This window comes from Pteropus medius, unplaced genomic scaffold (genome assembly GCF_902729225.1).
Source record: "Pteropus medius unplaced genomic scaffold, Ma_sr-lr_union100, whole genome shotgun sequence".
Classification (NCBI taxonomy): Eukaryota; Metazoa; Chordata; class Mammalia; order Chiroptera; family Pteropodidae; genus Pteropus; species Pteropus medius.
Window position 1 is genome coordinate 6,425,648 of NW_024349225.1, and position 19,595 is coordinate 6,445,242.

The window sequence follows — 19,595 nt, forward strand, 5'->3', positions numbered from 1 at the left end:
CCTGGCCCTTTCCCTTTCTTTCTTTCCCGGTCCGCTCGCCCCCTCCCGGCGGCGCCCGCTCGGCGGCTCGCCCAATGGCCTCGGTGCCCCGGCGCGCATCAGCCGATCCGCCCCGGCTCCCGGCCGCTGGGAGCCAATCAGGGCGCCGGGGGCGGCCCGGGCCGCGGATAAAGAGTGCTGGGCGGCAGGCGGCCCTGCAGAGCCGAGGATGGGAGAAGCGCGGAGCGCCTGATCAGAGTCCCCGGCCTCCTCTCCTCTCCGCACCTCGCTCTCGCGGCCTGCCTTCCCTGCCGCCTGCTTGGCCCGCAGGTAAGCGACCCGCCGGCCCGGGGGGCTCCGAGGTGACGCGCGCCGCCCCCGCCGCCTCCCGAGCCGCGCCGCCCGGCCTCGGCGTCCAGCCCCTTCCCACCTCCCGTCCCTGGTCTGCGCCTCGGCCTGCGGGCTGTCCCGCGGGCTTGCAAAGCCCGGGCTCCTGGCGGATCAGACTTGGCGATACTGGGGCGCGCCGGTCGCCAGGCTTTGAGGAGGGCCGGGACTTGTTTTGATCTCCCTCTGGTTGCTTGCGGCTCGGAGCGCCGCCCCTGGAGGTCGCTGGGCGGTGTAGCGTGCGTGGTGGACGGAGTGGCTGGTGTCCCCTTTGGGAGAGCGCTCTCTTCCTCCGCCGTGGCAGGCAGGCCTTGGCGATCGTCGTGGTCTTCTTGATGGCTTTTTAGACACCTCCGTTGAGGCGAGTGGCTGTGTTAGTGCGATCTCCTCGCGCCGCTGTCCGGGGGCCTGCCACTGTGACTGAACAATGGGGACCCGGGGCTGCGGCGTGGCGGCGGGCGCGGCCCGTGGAGAGGCCTGGCCGGGCTGGGTAGAGGCGGCGACGGCGCGCAGTCCCTTCTGCAGACGCCCCGTGTCGCCCCCTCCCCCCACCCCCTCCCCCCCCAGCCTCGGCCCTCGGAGGGGTATGGCCCCCTTGGCCAGGCTCTAAGATCCGGACGGGGGCCCGAGGGGCGGGGCACCGACTTTCGGGACGTTTTAGTGGGAAAGGGCTGCTCTCAAAGTGGATTATCCCAACTACCCCGGGGGCGGCTCGAGGGGATGCTCCCCCGGCCGCAAGTACGCGAAGAAGACAACCAACGAACGTGAAGACGACCCAGAGTCACGGTCCTCGGACCCCTCCGACTGCTATGGCTTCGTTGCGTACTCCGTGAACTCGGGAGAGAAATATCGACTCAAGACCAAGACCTTCAGCAACCAGCCTGCGTATTCCTGCACGCCCCGCTCCGACCCCGATCGCTCCCCAACTCCCTCTCCGTGTCCACCTCCCTCTCCATGTCCACCTCCCTCTCCATGTCCACCTCCCTCTCCCCGAAAGCTCCGGTGCGTGGACCAGCGAGAACCGGACAAGGATGAAAGGCTCGAACGCCACTCCAAAAAGAGAAGGGCCAAAGAGGGGAACCCCAACGATACGAATGACCTTATGTGGCTAGGGTGAGTGAGGAGGCAGGGAGGACCCCGAGCCGGCAGCATCTGCAGAAACAGTTCAAAACTGCAGAATCCCATTTTTCTCCCCGTCGTGTCAACTAGGCAAGTGGTGGCACTAGTTGATACTGTAAACAGCTAGGCTTTTGGAGCCAAGAATCACAGAAAAGAGCAGAAGATCCGGAACCGATGTTGGAGGTGTAATACGTTGGGGACTCAAGCTGGAGCCGGGGTTGTAGGTTTTAAGTGGGAGCTGGAGGGATTAGAGGATTGTTCCTTCTGGCCTTAATAGGCAAGGGTGGGGGTGGGATTTGACCCACCAAGGCCTCTAGACGCTGTAGGCAAAGGTGTTGGTTCTCCTCGAGACAACTGGGCAGAAAAAGCCACCCCCCGCCTGCCACCCCCACCCATGAGAAGGGTGAGGCTGTTGGAAGGAGAAGCAGTTATGTTTTCAGCTGGGCAAACATGGATGGCGGCCCATAGAAATTTTGTCACTATACTTCAGAGAGTTGCCCAAGTCACTGGAGGAGAACAATGTGTTCCCTTTCCTGCCACCCTGGGCCACTGAGAGGGGAGGGAAGGCCAGAACCGTTTCCTCTTGGGTTGAGGCTGGTTTTGTGGCTTCAGAGTTGCTGTTCTTTCAGAGGTTTTGTGGTGGTGGCTTGCAGCTTCTAGCATGCCTCGGCTTTTGAAACTCCAGACCTATGTGATTTAGAAGTGGGAATTTCCTAAATCCTTGAAAGTTCTCCAGTGGAATCTCAGAGTATCATTCTCAAACCTACCTTCTAAAGTGAGAACTTTGCCTCGGACTGATGGAAGTTAGGGCGGTGTGCACCTTAGAAAACAACTCGGATCAGCTGCTTTTACATCTTGGTGATTATGCCTGCAGTTTTTAGGAAGCCACCAGCCTTTCCAGTCTTTTAGCTAGCCCTCTTGTTTCAGCCTGCCATCTAAATGTGTGGATTTTTTCGGAGGAGTGAAGGAATCTTCAAAAAGTTTTTTATTGAGATGCCTGCTAGGCTGTAAGGCAAAGGGAAGACTCACCCAGAAATCACAGCAGCCAAGCCTTTCCGTGGCTGGGTTTTACTTGTATCTGTTCTGTAAACTTGTGTTTTCTGAATTTTTGTATCTTCTTTTTTGTTGTCCCCCAGCCCATCTTAGTATAAAAAAAATAAAACAATTCCCCTACCTCTGCTACACTAGGGAAATAGAGCTTTGTGTTCACAGGCATAGTCTCTAGCTTGAGGAAGTTTATAATGAGATTTTTGTCTAATATAAAACTAATCCTCCTGAAAGCAGAGTAAATAAATATAGCTTTGAGTCTGTGACTTCTAAAAGGAGGGGTCACCACCCCCCTGCACTGTGTGACTTCTTAATTTCATTGTCCTTATTGAGTCATTCCTGCAGAGGATCAATTTAGAATTGGTGTTCTTGAAAAAAATTTTATTTTCTTTCTCCAGAACATCTTCCACCATGGCCACCTCGGCGAGTTCTCACTTGAACAAAGGCATCAAGCAGGTGTATTTGTCCCTGCCTCAGGGTGATAAAGTCCAAGCTATGTATATTTGGATTGACGGTACTGGAGAAGGGCTGCGCTGTAAGACCCGGACCCTGGACTGTGAGCCCAAGTGCGTAGAAGGTGAGATTGAGCAGAGTGGGGAGTACGTGCTGGATGGGAGCCGTGTGGGGGTGGGCAGGAGCCTGAGACCAGGCCACTAGATTAGGTCTCTTCTGTTTGTAAAGCTTTTCTAAGGCAGGGCTTTTCAGACTTCATTCAGTCAACATTAAGCTCCTACACTGCCTCAAAGCCTGGCAACAATGGACCCCTTTATTTAAATGGAATCTTGCGTGTAAGCCAGTATTTAGAAGACAAAAGATTAAAAGGCTGGTTTGGAGGGCGAGGGGGGCTGGAGACTTTTCTGACTTGGGTATCCCTACTTATTTGGCTCTAAGGCACCCACAGGAACTCAGTTTAAAAAACCACTGCTCTAAGCTGACTGCACCACCTACTTTACAGTCTCTTTGAATACTCGTGTATCACTGGGGTTCTAGATGCAAAGCAGATATTCTAAAGTGGTTTCTAAATAGGACTAGCCATTCGCTTTTTAGTTGATGACACTTTTGGAAATTCTTAAGTCATCTAATTGCTTGTCCCACTAGGAGTTGTTGTATAAGAATTGTGGCCTTTTTGGTCTAGAACAAGGCCATCGCCCTCTTCCTTCTGGAAAGGGATCAGAGGAGAAAAGCTATCACCTCGTACCTACTTTTAGGATAGCTTTCTCCTCTGATAATGTTCACATTTGAGTGAATGAATGAATGTCCATGATACAAAGCATATATTGCTATGTGGCAGATATTGGATAGGTGCTGGGGATACAAGGTGAGGGTTTGGTCTCTGCCTTCAGAGAACTCGTGGTCGGTTGAAGAGGGGAAGAAACTGGCCTTTAAAACATAGTGGGAAAGTAGATATATGATCTGGGAGCATCTTAGAATAATTCATCATGCTAGTTTGTCTGTTTCCTCATTTGTAAAATAAGGACATAGCTTAAACTAGGACAGTCAGTAGACATAGTAGGAGCTCGAATTAGAGAAAGAAGCAACACAGATGGCCTAGTGGGGGAATCGAGAATCTTTGTTTCTCCTATTTCAATATATTAAGTGATGACTGACTCTCTGCTAATGTCAGAACATTTCCGTTTGTCTCCTTGGTGTCCAGTAGACTTTTTTTAGGGAGGAAATGTCATTCTTCGGTTGTTCTTATTCTTTCTTTTAAGAAAGTGACAGTCTTATTAAAGTCAGAAAGGACTCCAGGGCTCCATGCAGATGTCAGGGTGTGCATAGTTATAGTGGCAGTCACACATCACTGACTCTCTGGAAAGGAAAGCGTAGATCTTTAGAGATAGAAAGGTGATTGAGGGGCTGTGTGCTTGCCTGGAAAGCTCCTGTGCATTTTAACTTAATTTCCCCCCTTCTTTTTATCCCAGAGTTGCCTGAGTGGAATTTTGATGGCTCTAGTACTTTTCAGTCTGAAGGCTCCAACAGTGACATGTATCTCATCCCAGCTGCCATGTTTCGGGACCCTTTCCGCAAGGACCCCAACAAGCTGGTGTTCTGTGAAGTCTTCAAGTACAACCGAAAGCCTGCAGGTGTGTATGGGATAGCTATGGGTGCCCCACCCCAATCCACGAACACTGTAAAGGAGAGGGAAAAGATATGCCAAAATCAGTAATGGGAAGACTAGAACTTTTTCAGGAGTCTGAGGGATTGGACGTGCATCTCTCTACCTTGAACTTACTCATTCAAAGAGGTAATGTGGGCCATTCTCCCATGGTCTCCCAGTGGTTACATGAAACGACATTGAATTCTAAATCTGTTTGCTGGTGGAGCCCCCTGTGACATAGCCCTCCTGCCTGCCTGTAGATTTTAAGAACATAGATCCTGAAGTTAGAATGTTGAATTCTGGATCTGCCACTTACTGGCCGTGAACTTGGGCCAGTTATTTATCCCCTATACTCCCATTTCCTTCTTTTTAAAATGAGGATTATATTAAAATCCATTTCTTAAAACTGTTTAGAGAGTTAAAGGAATTAAATATGGGCAAATAATTGAGTAATATTACATAAAACACTGGTTGCTAATTCATTCCAGAGAGCTTGTTTTCTTCTCTGTTCATCCATTGACTAAAATATGAGCACCTTGGTTCGCCAAGGACATCTGTTTGTCTCAGGGTTTGCTGGACCTGCATCTTTGGGTTATATCAGGCGTGCCTGTTGCTCCCAATTCTTAGCCATTCATCTTTTTAAAGCTGAGGTCTCACTTCTGGAAAGTCTCTTGCTATACTTTGCCAGTGAGACTTTTTAGCAAGTCACTTAGTGGCTCTGGACCTTAATTGTCTTTATTTTGAGAGGCAGTATCATATTGTAGTAAAGAACATGAGCTGCGAAGCCAGGATAGGCACAGGTTTGCTGGCTACTCTGCTGCCTGCCCTGTGAGCCGGGTGGGCCACCCAACATCTCTGAGCCTCATTTGCTCACAAGTAAAACTGGAGACTTATAGTACCCACCTCAGGGTGGTTACGAAGACTCAACTGTGGGTTTTATTGAATATAAAAGCCTTAAAATGGTTCCTGGGATCTAGCTAAGCCGACAATAAGTCTGCACTTATTTTAAAGTTCCCCTCTAGCTTAGAAATTGTTTCCAGTTGAGCTCATCTCATTTTAATATTTTTATTTTCCACTAGCCAGTACTGTATAACTCAACACTTAATCTTCTCACCTGGAATGTAAGGCTCCTAATACACAAATGTTTCTCTCGATAAAAATTACAGATTTTGCCTCAGAACGCCCAAGAAACTAGGCATAAGTCTTGACAACTAGAAGCAACTGCCTTGTGAATAAAGAGTTTAAGTGTCCGACACTTGGTACTTGGGAGGTGTCCAGGACGCAGATAAGGTGAAAGCTTGTCTGTTCTGGATCCACTGTCATGTGACTTGGTTGTAGCTATAGACTTTGGATAATCTCCCTACATATGTTTAATTACAGCTTCTCCCATTTTCCCCTCTTATGCTGATGGGACACAGAAAGGTTTACACTTGGGTCAGTTCAGCTTATAATCAACACTTAGCCTGCATGGACTCTGAAGACCGTTTTTTCCACCCATCAATACTGGGAGTCAGTTTATTTGTCCACATATCTCAAAAGGTATGTTGACTCTTTTTTTCTAGAGACCAATTTAAGGCATACCTGTAAACGGATAATGGACATGGTGAGCAATCAGCACCCCTGGTTTGGAATGGAGCAGGAATACACTCTCATGGGCACAGATGGGCACCCTTTTGGTTGGCCTTCCAATGGCTTCCCTGGGCCTCAAGGTAAGTTCCCTTGGGGAGAGGTGAACCTGTCCTTCCTTCCTCCCCAGCTGTTTAAGTGGCAAGGAAAGTCTTTCCCCAGAGATGGCAGTGACGCCTCGTGCATCAGAAAGCTAAAGGAATGTCCCTGAGACTGGCTGGTATCATGCTGGCCCTCAGCATTACCCAAATCCAGACATGGGTGTGTAGACATTGACATTGAGGGAAAGCCTTCGGCTCCACTGAGGTTAGAGCTCAGAGGAGCCCCCTGCCTCACTGCCCCACCTCAAGGTGAAGGCAGGAACAGTGATTCCAGAGATCCAGTGTTGGGAGCTTTTTGATTGCCGACTTTGGGCCGTGCATCTTAGGTGGATGTTCTGGATTTCCTCTCATGACATTTCGTTTTGATACCTCTGCAGGTCCCTACTACTGTGGCGTGGGAGCGGACAAAGCCTATGGCAGGGATGTCGTGGAGGCTCACTACCGGGCCTGCCTGTACGCTGGCATCAAGATCGCAGGGACAAATGCCGAGGTCATGCCCGCCCAGGTAAATGGCTCTAGTCCACTGCTTTCCCCACCTATAGGCAAGCAGGGTACTTAATGCTTTCAAGGGCTGCACATGCTCCTCTCCTTAACCCCAAACCTAAGTGGCGAGAAAGGAGCAGTTTCGGAACTTCTGAGCAGGGTGAGCAGTTGGCTTTATTTTAAAGGCCAACCTTCTTGTTCTTTCTAGTGGGAATTCCAGATAGGACCCTGTGAAGGAATCGACATGGGAGATCATCTCTGGGTGGCCCGTTTCATCTTGCACCGAGTGTGTGAAGACTTTGGAGTGATAGCAACCTTTGATCCCAAGCCCATTCCTGGAAATTGGAATGGTGCGGGCTGCCACACCAACTTCAGCACCAAGGCCATGCGAGAGGAAAATGGTCTGAAGTGAGTGCCTTCTCCTGCTGGGGCCATCCTATGCTCTGTGCGAGAATACTTGCCAAGGATTCGATGTACTGGGGAGAAGGGAGCCAGGCTTCTCCGTTTGTAGCTTAGCTCTTGCTACTTGGCTTCCAAAATTGTCTTCTAATCCTATCATTTTGTTCCCGTCTGAAAAGTGCCAAAAAGTACCTTAGGAATAGAATTTAAGGGTGGTGATGGGGAAGACCTGACATAGGTTAATGGCATTTGAAAGTCTTTAATAATAAGAACTAAACTAGTAACAATGCAAGCATGTGAATGAATGTAATGCTTATGGGTGGGAGAAAGTCTTTGATTAGGATCTTTTCATTCAACAAGTGTCATCTGTTGTGTGTCCGGCACTATTCTCAGCAGTGGGACACCAGGTAACAAGGCACGTTGTTCAGTAGGGCCATGTCGAGGTGAATTGGAAACTGGAAGAAGCCTGATAAGTCACTCTGTTGCGTCCATACCTGCACCTCTGCCCTTGGAGGGCAGATTTCCTGGTGACAGGTCAGACCGTTGTCTTTTCTGTTTCGTCTAGGTACATTGAGGAGTCCATCGAGAAGCTGAGCAAGCGCCACCAGTACCACATCCGAGCCTACGATCCCAAGGGGGGCCTAGACAATGCCCGGCGCCTAACTGGATTCCACGAAACCTCCAACATCAACGACTTTTCTGCTGGCGTCGCCAACCGTAGCGCTAGCATCCGCATTCCTCGAACTGTCGGCCAGGAGAAGAAGGGCTACTTCGAAGACCGTCGCCCCTCTGCCAACTGTGACCCCTTCGCGGTGACAGAAGCCCTCATCCGCACGTGTCTTCTCAACGAAACTGGCGACGAGCCCTTCCAGTACAAAAACTAAGTGGACTAGACTTGCAGCCGTGGAACCCCTTCTAATTCTTCATCCTACTCCCCCTCTCGCCTCTCTCAATTGTCATAATAGCTATATAACTCAAAGGGTGGAATATCAAGGTCTTTTTTTATTCCTCATTCCCAGTTAATATCTCTTGCTTTCTCTGGCAAGGTCGAGTTCTTAATCTCTTCACACACACCCCCTTTTTCCCCCTATCACTGAGGCTTTCTAGTGCGTTACTGGGGAGTGGGGTGGGGATACATAACCACTGCTTCCATTTAATCAGGTGTGTTTGTCCAATAGGCATAGCTATCTGGACTGTGCGCATAGTGTTTGTGAAGGGAGGGGAAGGACTTTTTCTCCGAGGTAGCTGAAGGAGTGGGGGAGCTGGGCTTATCCCATGGTTAAGTTCGATTTCCCTTTGTGATGGGAAGTTCCATTTCTGAAAACGTTATATAACCAACTTTCTAATAAAACTGAGACGTAGGAGAGAGGAAAGGGTAGAAATCGGGCAGGAAAATGGCCTCTTACTCTGGGGCAGTGCTTCCCTTGTCTGGGACTAAATGCCCTCACTCGACAAGCTCAGCATAAAGGGCTGGGATGGGTAGCCCTACCTTAGAAGAAAAAGTTCTCATTGCTTGATCCTCCATTTATAACACAGAGTAGTATTTTTATATTTAAATGCAAAAACAAAAAAATTATATATATGGGAGTACAGATATGTGTGCTTTTTCTAAAGGATAAAAACCATCCTGGTCACCGGGAGCCAAATTTGAGGGGCATGGTCTGATTAGAAATAAATGTCTCCTTCTGAATGGGGGTGAGGGTGGCGGTGCTTGAAAAGTTGGCTGCGTGGGCTGTGATTCCCTCACTACCACTTAGAGGTTTCCCTGTTGTCTGCCTACGCTCCTGGAGGGGGTGGACATTGGTCAGTTAACCAGTGGAAGCACATTATAGGAGCAGCAGTCAGTCATCTAGCCCTGTGGCTTTGGGTTAAGAAGTACACATGTACACACGGGTTTAGAAATATGAGTTGGCTGGTCAACTTGAGCATGTTACTGACAAGGGGGTATTGGGGTTATTTTCTGGTGGGACTAGCATGTTACTAAAGCAGGCCTTTTGATATATTAAAAATTTTTTAAAACAAAACAAATTTAGATTTTGATCATATTTGTAGGGATTTTAAGTCTTTTACAGAATTGCTTGTTTGCTTCAACTGTCTCCCACATCTGCTCTTTGAGGAGATGGGGACAGGAATGGAGTCAAAACACTTGTAATTTTATATCCTGGTGTCTGTTCTGAGTGAAATATTCCTTTCTTTTAAGTTTCCCAAGGAGTTATTTTTTTTTTCTTTTATAATAAAAACCAAACTCCACCTTTATCCCTACATTTTCCCTACCATTTCTAGCTGTTTCTGTGTTGGCTGTGGCAGGCCGGCTGTGGGATTTTTTTTTGTTTTTTTGGTTTTTTTGCCATGACAACTTCTAATTGCCATGTACAGTATGTTCAGTTAGATAACTCCTCATTGTAAACAAACTTAACTGCCCAGAGCAGCTCTAAATCAACCATTTACAAGATCTCTTCTGACTTGATTCTTTGTGATTCTTTTTAATCCCTGTGTACCATTTCATTACCTTCTTTCCTACCAAAAACAGGTTTTATGTTTTTTTTAAGAGGCAAAGTTAGCTCAGATTTACCTGTTCTTGGAATTAAAAAAAAAAAAAATTTTTCAGTCATGTTGCCGACCATCTCTTCTCTGTCCTTTGGGTGTTTGGGATCTCTGAATTAAGGCATATCCCAGCCCTAGAGTTTTGTAATAAGGTATAAACCCCACCACTCCTGAGCTCCAGAAATTGGTTTTGACCTACCATGCTATAATATTGTTTTGAACACCCCTCTGGCTTAATTTTATAGCAACCTGAAGTATTCGTGTTATTAACTGGTCACACTATCCCTACTGGTCTCAATTTAATTCTCTGCCCAGCTGCCCGTGATTCATCTAAATAGCAAACATTGATCACATTGCTACCCTGTTTGATGTCTTCCAAGGCTGGGTGTACCCGGGGCTAACCGGCCCAGATGTGCCCTGGACATGCCTTTCCTTGCACTAGACCGTGATTCCCCCAAAAGCTCCATGTTGACACCTCTGTGTCCTGGCTCTTGGTCCCTTTACCTGAAAATCATTCCACCTCATCCTGGCTTATTCACTACCTTAGTTCATTTCCATACCAGCCTGGAGCTTCTTCCTTCTCCGTGGTGGTGTGCATGTAACCTAGCAAAAGCACTTACTCGTCCAACATTTTAACCTTCTAAGGTGCCAGGTATTGTGGGCAATAGTAATTATTGTTATTGAAAGGTAGTGTCCTCTATCAGTTTGGAGGTAGCTTGTGCCCATTACAGCAAACATACAGGAGGTAGTTTACTTTGGGCAAGTGCATAGTTTGCTCTGGTCAATTGGCTCCTGACAATTTGATTTTCAGATCTTAACTATGGGTTTATACACCTGATGTTTTAACATGATTAAGTGTGCCTCCTATCAGTGTTTTCCTTGTTTTGCTGATAAATTATGGTTCTTATTTCAATGCAAGCACTTCACTCCTCTCCCTGGGTCAGCCCTGCAGTTCTTGGTGGAGCGTATTCTGCACAGCACAAGCACTAGATTGAGGCGGCAACTTGAGCACTTTTTGCTCATTGTAACCAATTCCCTGACAAAGATTACATGAAAAGGAATTCTAAATATGATCAGTATTTAGGTGGAAACAACCACTGTTATTTCCTCCTCTACCCTCTTACCTAGGATTAGTTTCGACCTTCAGGTCACAGTGCAATCCCCTTGTAATTCTAAGGTGTTTTTTATACCTCATTTAACAGATACTGGGTTATGTGATAACTTTATCATTGAGAGATTAAACAGAATGACAGCCAAGCCTTGGGCCTTAAAGAGACAGAGGCCAGTAATCACAAAGGGAGTTCTCCATTTTAAACATGATTTCTCTTAATTTCATCCTGCCAGTTATTGGATAAGAGCTAAATGACAGCACAAGCTAGTAGAGGAATGTCAGGGAGTTAAAAGGATTCCAAGGAGATCCTTGGTTGGTTACTGCCGAGGCCGTTTAACAAGCCAGATTTGTACTGCTGGGTAGGATGGGACACCAGTAGATAAAAGAACTTTCTAAGTAAACACATGGTGCTGGGACTCCAACTATCTCACCAAGCGTGTGCTTAGATAATTCCAGCTACTGCTCTGCTCTTATACCAATAAGGTGGAAAGTAACTTGCTATCACAAAGAAAGCCTGTCACTCAACAGAACTTACTGATTGTCAGCTTCATGAAGGCAGAGATCCTGTTTTTCTTTCTCGGGACTGTATCCTCAAACCTGTCATGGCGCCTACAGTACTTAAAGAATTACTTCAAAGTATTAGTTTCGTGAGTTCTAAAAGTACAACTTGATTGGGTCATGTCAAACCCATGAGATCTTGGTGGTTTGGCTGTGTTTTAACCCTGGTCATGGCACTAAAGCGAAGCTCTGTTAGTCACTGAGTTTTTGACAGCTCTGCTGGCTTGGTTAATTCTGGCTGCAGTCAGGCTTCCAAGAGCCTCATGTTGCTTTGTGAGTTATAACTAATATAAAGTGGCAATTCATCATGTAATTCCAGAGGCTTCAGGTAAATTACTACTATAAACAGTCTGGGCTGATTAGAGCCCTGCCACTTTATAGCTTTTAACTCAATCATCAACCACTCATTTTAAAAAATGTCATACTTGATTTTCCAGTATCTGGATATATGCACGATATAGATGTATACTATATTTGGGCATGTGCATATATGTTTATTTTAGGTACACAATATAGGTATCCTACATGAACCTTTTGCCAAAGATACAGTATCTTACAAAGGAGAGAGGACCTTATGAATATCTCTTTCAGAAACAGTATATACTCAGAGAATTCACTGGACTGAGACGCTTTAACCAGGAGCAGAGAGGCAGGGCATAAAATCTATAATTATTCTTAAAGCATTGTTCTATTGCCAATTCTTTCTAATTCTGCCCTCTCCTGTGCTTTATTAATAGAAGGTTCTCGGGCACTGTCGACTATTTGTCTATGATTCACAGCCCAGAGGCCTTCTGATATAAGGGGGTGGGTGGTGTCCTAGTTCCTTGTTACAGAGGAAGTGTTCATGCAGTTCCTATATTGTCATTTGATGAGTTGCTTTTTGAGGACCTTGGACCTCAGCAAATTGCCCTCTTATACATTTCAGTTTGAGTTACTTGCATTGCCTTGAGGTTGCAACTTGTCTCAGCTTCCTCAACTCCTCCACCGTATGGCATAGTCAGCAGATCTGTTCACTTACCTCCAGTGGGTACACATTCACTAAATCTAAACTCTGTGAAAGCCTTTTTTGCATTTGCCTTTTAATAAAGGTTCAGAATAACTGCTCCCTTGTGACTATTATACTGCTGTATTGACATTAGATGAAAGAGGCATTTGAGATAGCTCCAGAATTTAATAAATAAAATGGGTGCCAACTAGGTACTATTTTGGCATTTTGGTGCAAGCATGTGAATGAGGGGAACAAGTGAATGGAAATTCTTCTCTTGCTCTTCATGCCTCTCCCCCTACAGCTAAAAGAGTGTCATGGGCATCACTTGTCAGTATGGGACTTCCGGTCCTATTGCTATGTGTAGTAGCTTACCCTCAAATGATTTTATGAGCTGTTTTGGTAACTCCACTCAAATAGTGCTATAGTAGGAATACTGTATTGTTAGAGGGAAGGTGGGGGGGATTTTTTTTTTTTTTTAAGTGAACTCTTGTTTGGTCTTTCTCTGGGAAGGAATTTGCTATACGTCAAGAGTTAAATTGAGAGACAGTCCAGTAGGAGAATCCACTTCCCCAGGGCTTCTTTTATGAGAGAGGATCATAAAATGAATGTACTGGGTTTCTCCTTCTCAAACAATCTACCACCAGACTGATTTTTAGGTAGGCTAAGGATCCAGAAACTGCCAGCCTATTAACATTTTTATATAAACACATTATAGCCTAGCTCACTTAAGGCATTAGCCAAGTAAGCCTTCAGTAAATGTTTGTTGAATTAATTGTCACAGAAAGGTCACTACCAGTATTACAGCTAAAGGAAGCGGATAGAATTCTGGGGTGAGGGGCAGTTTATTCACAAGCTTTAATTTTCGGTAATAACAGTTAGTGTATGAGCTGCCCCACACCTGCAGTTAATCCAAAATTCCCTGTTCTAAAACTGCCTCCTCTCCCAGATCCCAAATGCAGGGCTTTTGGGTGTGATCATCCCAACTGCTATAACCTGGAAGCAGCTGGATCTTCCAGGTTCCTCCCTTTCCTTGAGAGTGGGGAGGGGTGAAGAACAGTTGGGAACATACACAGACTAGCTGTCATTAAATGATTTTTATTTCTACAGAAATTGACATCATCCTTACAGCATCTGCCTGAGATAAGCTATGGACATCCTTGATACTCCTTCCATATTTAGAATTCTGTGCTGTGAACCATCATGTTCAACAGTGAAAGGAAGTAGTCCAGGGCGGAATTTGCTTTATGGAAGGATAAGTGTTCTGTTCTAATCTATGACTACTTATTTGTCATTCAGATTCACAGCTGAATTCAGAAAGTCAGGTATGTTGGAGAAGTCTGAAAGAAATGAACAAGTCGTATCTTAAAGCAGCAGCATTTCTTTAGGGGTGAAAAATTTATGAGGCAACATTTTAGTATGAGTAGTAATAGGAATATTAATGATTAATGTTGGTTATTTCTTTCCCTTTTCTCCAGCCCCCAAAGCAGGAGGGTGCTCTGGGAGCCATCCAGGGAGCCTAGAGTAGGCAAGAAGAAAGAGACGGTGTCTACAGGAACCAAGAAAGCCCCGAAATGTGTGTTTATGCATATGAAGTTAATTCCTAGACTGGACTCCTACAGGCCTTCCATCAGAGACATCTCCCTCCCATCAAAATGCCCTCGATAATCTTTGTAACCACTTCACCTGTATAACAGTGTCTGGAGAAGTCTATTCACGCAATCTGAATGATTCCCTCTTCGTCCTAGGCTAAACTTTCTCTAATTCTAAAGAAAAAAAAAAAAAAAAAGCTTTATGGATCCTTCCTTCTTCTGATACTTAAGAAAGACAGGTAAATCCTCAGCAGACATAGCATAAACCCAGAAACCTCCAAAGACTTCTCTGTTCTTGCCTCACCATTCCCAGGAAGGACCCTAAGAAGGCCAAATTAATATTTCTGCCCAAATAATCAGGATTTGGGAGCCAGGGACATCACCAGGAGGACAAGGTTATAAGAAGTCACTTCTAGAAGCTTGAAAATATTGGTATGGCCCACCCTTTTGTCTACACAACTATTGAAAAACCAATAAACACTTCCAGGGGCTACTAAACCAATGAAAATTGTGCAAAGTTTTTAGGAGAGATGCTGACTGAAAATTCCAGAGGCAGCAACAGAGGGTGGAAAGAATGGAAGATTCTGGTTCCAGTCCTTATATTACGTAATCACTGAGTCTCTCTTTACCAACAGCCACTCCCTCCCTTGTCTCTGACATGTTCCTGATTCTCGCTTTGCCTTTAAACAGACTGGAAAGTTCCAAGACCTGATTGAGTTAGTCTCAAGAGAATCTAAGATACATTTGGTACACTCAGAATATGTAAGCCAGCTCCTGCTGATTCGCCTTGCAAAGTTCAAGAAAGCTAAGAAGCACCAAGCACCAAGGTGTTTTCTTTTCTCTCTGGGTGTCACCTCGCCTGGCATGGCAGGCAGCAGAGTTATTTTGCTTTCATAAGCCATATTATGTAACGAGGATCTTGAACAGTGATGCTGAGCCAACTTAGAGGTCACAACAGAAGGGGAGAGGAAGAACAATTAAAGAAATGGAGAGAGAAAAAGGACAGAAGTCAAGAAGGGAGGAGAGAGAAAAAATTAGGGGAGAGTAGAAACAGAGTGAGACCATTTAACTTATATGGCCTGTGTTCTTGTCTCCAGTGACAATATGCTACCTGAAAAGTCCTTCTCCTCTCATTTTACCTAAACAGGAAGCCTCCTTTAGTTCATAGTCTGTGGAGGAGCTTGCTGAGCACCAGCCGCCTGCAGCCATTACCCCAGGGCCTATTGGTGTCCCTGTTGGAGGCCACAGCAGCCTGGCATTTTATAGCACTAAGTGTTCCTGGTGGAAAACAAATAAGCATGACATTGTCTCCATTCACCAGGCCTCCATCACAGTGCCACGCTGACTATAATAGTCAGGGGGCTAGTGAGCGGGAAAATCCAAAAGGGTCCTAAAGCCGTGACACCGTTTGCTTCTTTTGTGTTTCAGAAAATAATAGCACACTGTAGCCCTTTTCCAGGAGGCCGGGTAGACATCAGGAGCAGGTGCCAAAGATAGGTGTTCTGTTTTTGTTTTGTTTGGGGGAGGCAGCAAAAGTTATGCTCAGCAACTGTTGTATTTGCCAGTAATTTATTTAGCATGAGTTTGCCGTGGAGATTTTACAAGCCAATAACACACAGGATGATATTTCTTAATAAGCAAAGTAAAGAAACAACATGCTCCAAATAAATGACATATTAATCACACTATTGTTGTAGGCAAGGGGAGGTGAAGAAATAGAGTCCAAATTTAATACGATGTGTCTCTCTTTATGCAAGATGGCACTCGAGAGAGTCAGTGTCCAACTAAGAGCTGATTTCCAGCTGCCAGCGCAAAAGTAAAAGTCCTCTGTTGTTAGAGCACGTTGCTAGGGAATAAAGATGCCAGTGTTGGTAGGCGGGGTGATCTCTTCCACGACTTTCACTTGTGGTTCATCACCACTATCCAGGAGGAATGCCTTACCAAGACAAGAGAGTATGCCCCAAGGATCTTTGGAGCATTTTTAGGTTAGGAAAGAGTCGCCACGCCCAAAGTGAAAGTCTCAAATAGTCCTCACAAATTTTCAGTATTTATATAGCCTAAATGTCCTCTTGCCGTAGTTGCTTCTCCATGTGTTCTTATAGATAAGCTCCCAGTGGCCCCCTCAGCAGCTGGGCTGCTGACTGCTTATCATTGACAGCAGATGTAGAATGATGACGTCCCGACATGACTTGCTCCATTCTTACATAACAGCAATGTGGGGTAATGACATCCTGGCACAACTTACTTCATACTTACATCAAAGCAACACTGGCATCTTTGTTCCCTAGCGATGTGTTCTAGCAACAGAGGATTTTTACTTTTGCGCTGGCAGCTGGAAATCAGCTCTTGGTTGGACACTGGCTCTCCTGAGTTCCTCCTCCTATAAAAAGTATGGACCCAGAGAAGAAAGATTCTTTTGACGTAAATCATGAGTAGGAATTTATCTGCTGAGATGAACACCCCATGGTCAACCAAGGGCCCAAATATTATAAATAATAAGAGTCTGGGAGAGGGGCATTTGCTGACGGGAGCTTCTGGGAAGAACCTCAGACTGAAGGTTCTTCACACTATGCCCTGTTTGCTTTCTCCGAGTCAACCATTATGGGGAAGCCCTGGTTTTGTCTTTCCATCAGGGGACTGAGACCGGCCCCGTCCAATCAGAACTGCACAACTATATGCTCATTTGCATATATCCTGACCAATCAGAACTGCTGATTCGAACCAATCAGAACTGTATTTGGAAACGGTATTTGCATAAAATTGGGCCAACTAGGAACTTGAGTGGGAGGGGAGTTTATAACAGGCGGTCCCCCATTTGTCTCAGGAGAGCGCACTAGAAGATTTTTGGGGAAGTTGCATTTGCCTCGTTCGCAAACTTTCACGTGATAAGGTCTCTTCTTTTTCTACACTTGTTAGGAGAGTAAGAGAGCTCTTTCTTTTAACTTTATTACGACAGGGCCTCAGGTTTATTCTAGAACCTGTGTTTTTGCCACCTGCTCCTTCATCTTCATCGCAGATTTGTACCTCACGAAGGTGTTTGTTTCTGCCTCAGGCAGGGAAGATGTTTCTCTCTTACTCGGGGAAGCCATTTCTTTTACCTCACGGAGAGAAAATTTCTTTCAGGGAAGCCATACCTCCCTCAGGGAAAGTGTTTCTCACTCAGGGAAGCCATTTCATCTACCTCCCTCAGGGAAAGTTTTCACTCAGGGAAGCCATTTCTTTCTACCTCACTCAGGGCAGCTGTTTGACTTCTTGGTACCTCAATCTCCCTTACAAAGTGGAATCTCCTAGTTTATATTTTTAGTTAAAACTGATGAGGAAGTGACTTTATGCTGGGGCGGAGAGTGGGGGAGGAGAGAGGAAGATCCTGAAGGGACTGTGTCATATCTACATAGCTTCCCTTTGTGATCTGAAAAGACTTAAGTATGAGGACGATGACTAAAGTATGCTGAAAGTGCTGCAACAGGGGCTAAAATGATGAGCTGAATTAAGAAGGGAAACAAACAGCTTGCATTTTCCATTATGATTCTGTTTCCTGGGCCTCTCACATCTAAGTACTAGGAGCTGGAAGGCCACCTACTGCATCTTTAGGATATCTCTAAAAGGTAGGTAGAGCAGAGGTTCAGCTAGTGTATTCCTTGACCATGTAAGTCTTGATTTTCAAAAGGCAAAGGACTTAGTTGTATGCTATTTGATTTTAATTGGTGGAGATATTAGACTAAGCTAGAAGTAAGCTTTCAGCTCCCCCCACCATTTTCTCAAATATTACAACCATATAAAAGATGGGTGCTCTAAATTTCCAAACTAAGCAAAGAGTTCTGTGTTCCTAGCACCACTTGCTTTCCACAACTGCAGTAAGGAAAAAAACTGTAAACTTTCAGAGTCAAGGACCCCACCCTAGACCTAACTACATAATAATCTCCAAAGAGGGAGAGGGGGAGTATGTGTTTTTAAGAACCATCTCAAATGACTCTTTTCAACCAAGTTCAGGAAATACCTATTGGTTTCAGAGTACTGAGCAAAGCCCTGATGTTGCTTTCTAAGGAGCTGGGTTCATTCCCTATCCGGCATCAACTTACTTAAACTCATCAAGAGTAATTTTCTGTACTTGGAGAATGGGGATTATAATACCCCAAGCTGTGCGAAGGAGTTTGTTTCTATAAAGCCTAGTCTCCTCCTTCAGGTATTCAGACTATTCTGTACCATATTTTGAATTGATTGATTATCCAGCGTGAATTCCATCAAGCCCCCCTCCCTATTATCTTCTGATGGAGAAAAGGTAGCATTTTAAAGTAGCTCCATGCAAGCACTGGACTTGAGGCTTAGAAATGAGGTTGGTCATTGGAGTTTTGGTTGTTTAGTCGTTTGTTCAAAAGTTTCTTTTGTTTTCTTTACTCCTAGGAGCTAAGTTCTAAAAGTAGAGACAGTATCCTTTCTATTTTATTTAAATTCCTTGTCTCACCTCCTTTAGACCACATCTATGTAGAAGGTAACTTTTGCGTAAAAGGAAAAGTAAAGTCTAGACTTAAATAGAAGTCCTGGGTCTGGTAGCTGGTTCTGTCAGATATAGCACAGAAAGAGATTCTGAAACTTTCTGGCAGTTTGGAATCACTGGCAGTCTCTCAGACAATGTTATTGGAAGTGTAAATTGGGAATCTTTTTGGGAGGGCAATTTGACAAAGCACTATTTCCAATGCACATATTCTTTGCACTCAACAAGTGTTCTTCTAGGAATGTATATGGTTGCATATGTGCATAAAAACGTGTTCAGGAAATATCATTGCCCCATTGTTTATATTAGCAAACACTTGGAGCCAATTGGTTAGATAAGTATGGCCCAGCCACATGCATTATGCAGCTGTTAGCAATAACGAAGAAGGTCTATGTCTACTGATAGGGAAATTAGAGCTATATTGTTTAGGTGCAAAAGAGCATATTATATTTTACCATTTGCGTTTGTGTATATATACATGTATACACACACACACACATACACACTCACAGATGCAAATACATGATTATTTTCATAGACTATTCCTGGAAATATTTACAAGTACAGATGGTAGTGACTTACTGGAGACAGGGGTAGGAGAAAATTATTTGATTGTTTTTCTCTATGGTTTGGAGTTTTTAAAAAATCATGCATTTATGATCCTTTCAGGAAAAAAAAAAGCCCATACTTTTTTCACCATGGCACTAAGACTATGACAGTACTGAGTCCGTGAAGGAGAGATGCCTAATCCTATTACTTTGGGGCAAGTCACTTACTCTTTTTGAGATTTTTCATCACCTATAACATGATTTTAATGATGTACAGCCCTCAGGACTATGTAAGGCCACTATGTGGACGTGCCAAAGCACATGAGTAGGGAACACAGTTGATGTCTAACAAAAGCTTGTTAGTCTCCCTTTCTGTCCCCTCCACCATAGGTAGTGCCGTCAACACATCACCCTTCATGGCTTGGGTTTCCTTTCTTAGGCCAGGAAAGTTGCTGTAGATGCCAGAGCTATTTAAATCAACTGACCTTTCCTGCTAAGGCTCCAGGACACCTCTATCTTAGGCTGG

The 19,595-nt window shown here is 45.2% G+C and overlaps 1 protein-coding gene across 1 annotated transcript; it reads left to right on the plus strand.

The window, feature by feature from the left end:
* Positions 1-151: 151 nt before the first annotated feature.
* On the plus strand, positions 152-9,693 carry GLUL (glutamate-ammonia ligase). The gene is made up of 7 exons (XM_039881307.1): positions 152-309; positions 2,931-3,109; positions 4,455-4,616; positions 6,193-6,339; positions 6,735-6,862; positions 7,049-7,248; positions 7,805-9,693. Exons 2-7 carry the CDS (start codon positions 2,944-2,946, stop codon positions 8,121-8,123), a joined length of 1,122 nt encoding a protein of 373 aa, XP_039737241.1. The 5' UTR covers positions 152-309; positions 2,931-2,943; the 3' UTR covers positions 8,124-9,693.
* Positions 9,694-19,595: the final 9,902 nt, after the last annotated feature.

What these genes read in the sequence shown, in the direction of transcription:
- GLUL (XM_039881307.1), top strand. Translation starts at nt 2,944, where the DNA reads ATGGCCACCTCGGCGAGTTCTCACTTGAACAAAGGCATCAAGCAGGTG. An exon ending in GTACAACCGAAAGCCTGCAG is followed by an intron (nt 4,617 to 6,192) that starts GTGTGTATGGGA and finishes CTTTTTTTCTAG; the next exon opens with AGACCAATTTAAGGCATACC. An exon ending in CGAGAGGAAAATGGTCTGAA is followed by an intron (nt 7,249 to 7,804) that starts GTGAGTGCCTTC and finishes TGTTTCGTCTAG; the next exon opens with GTACATTGAGGAGTCCATCG.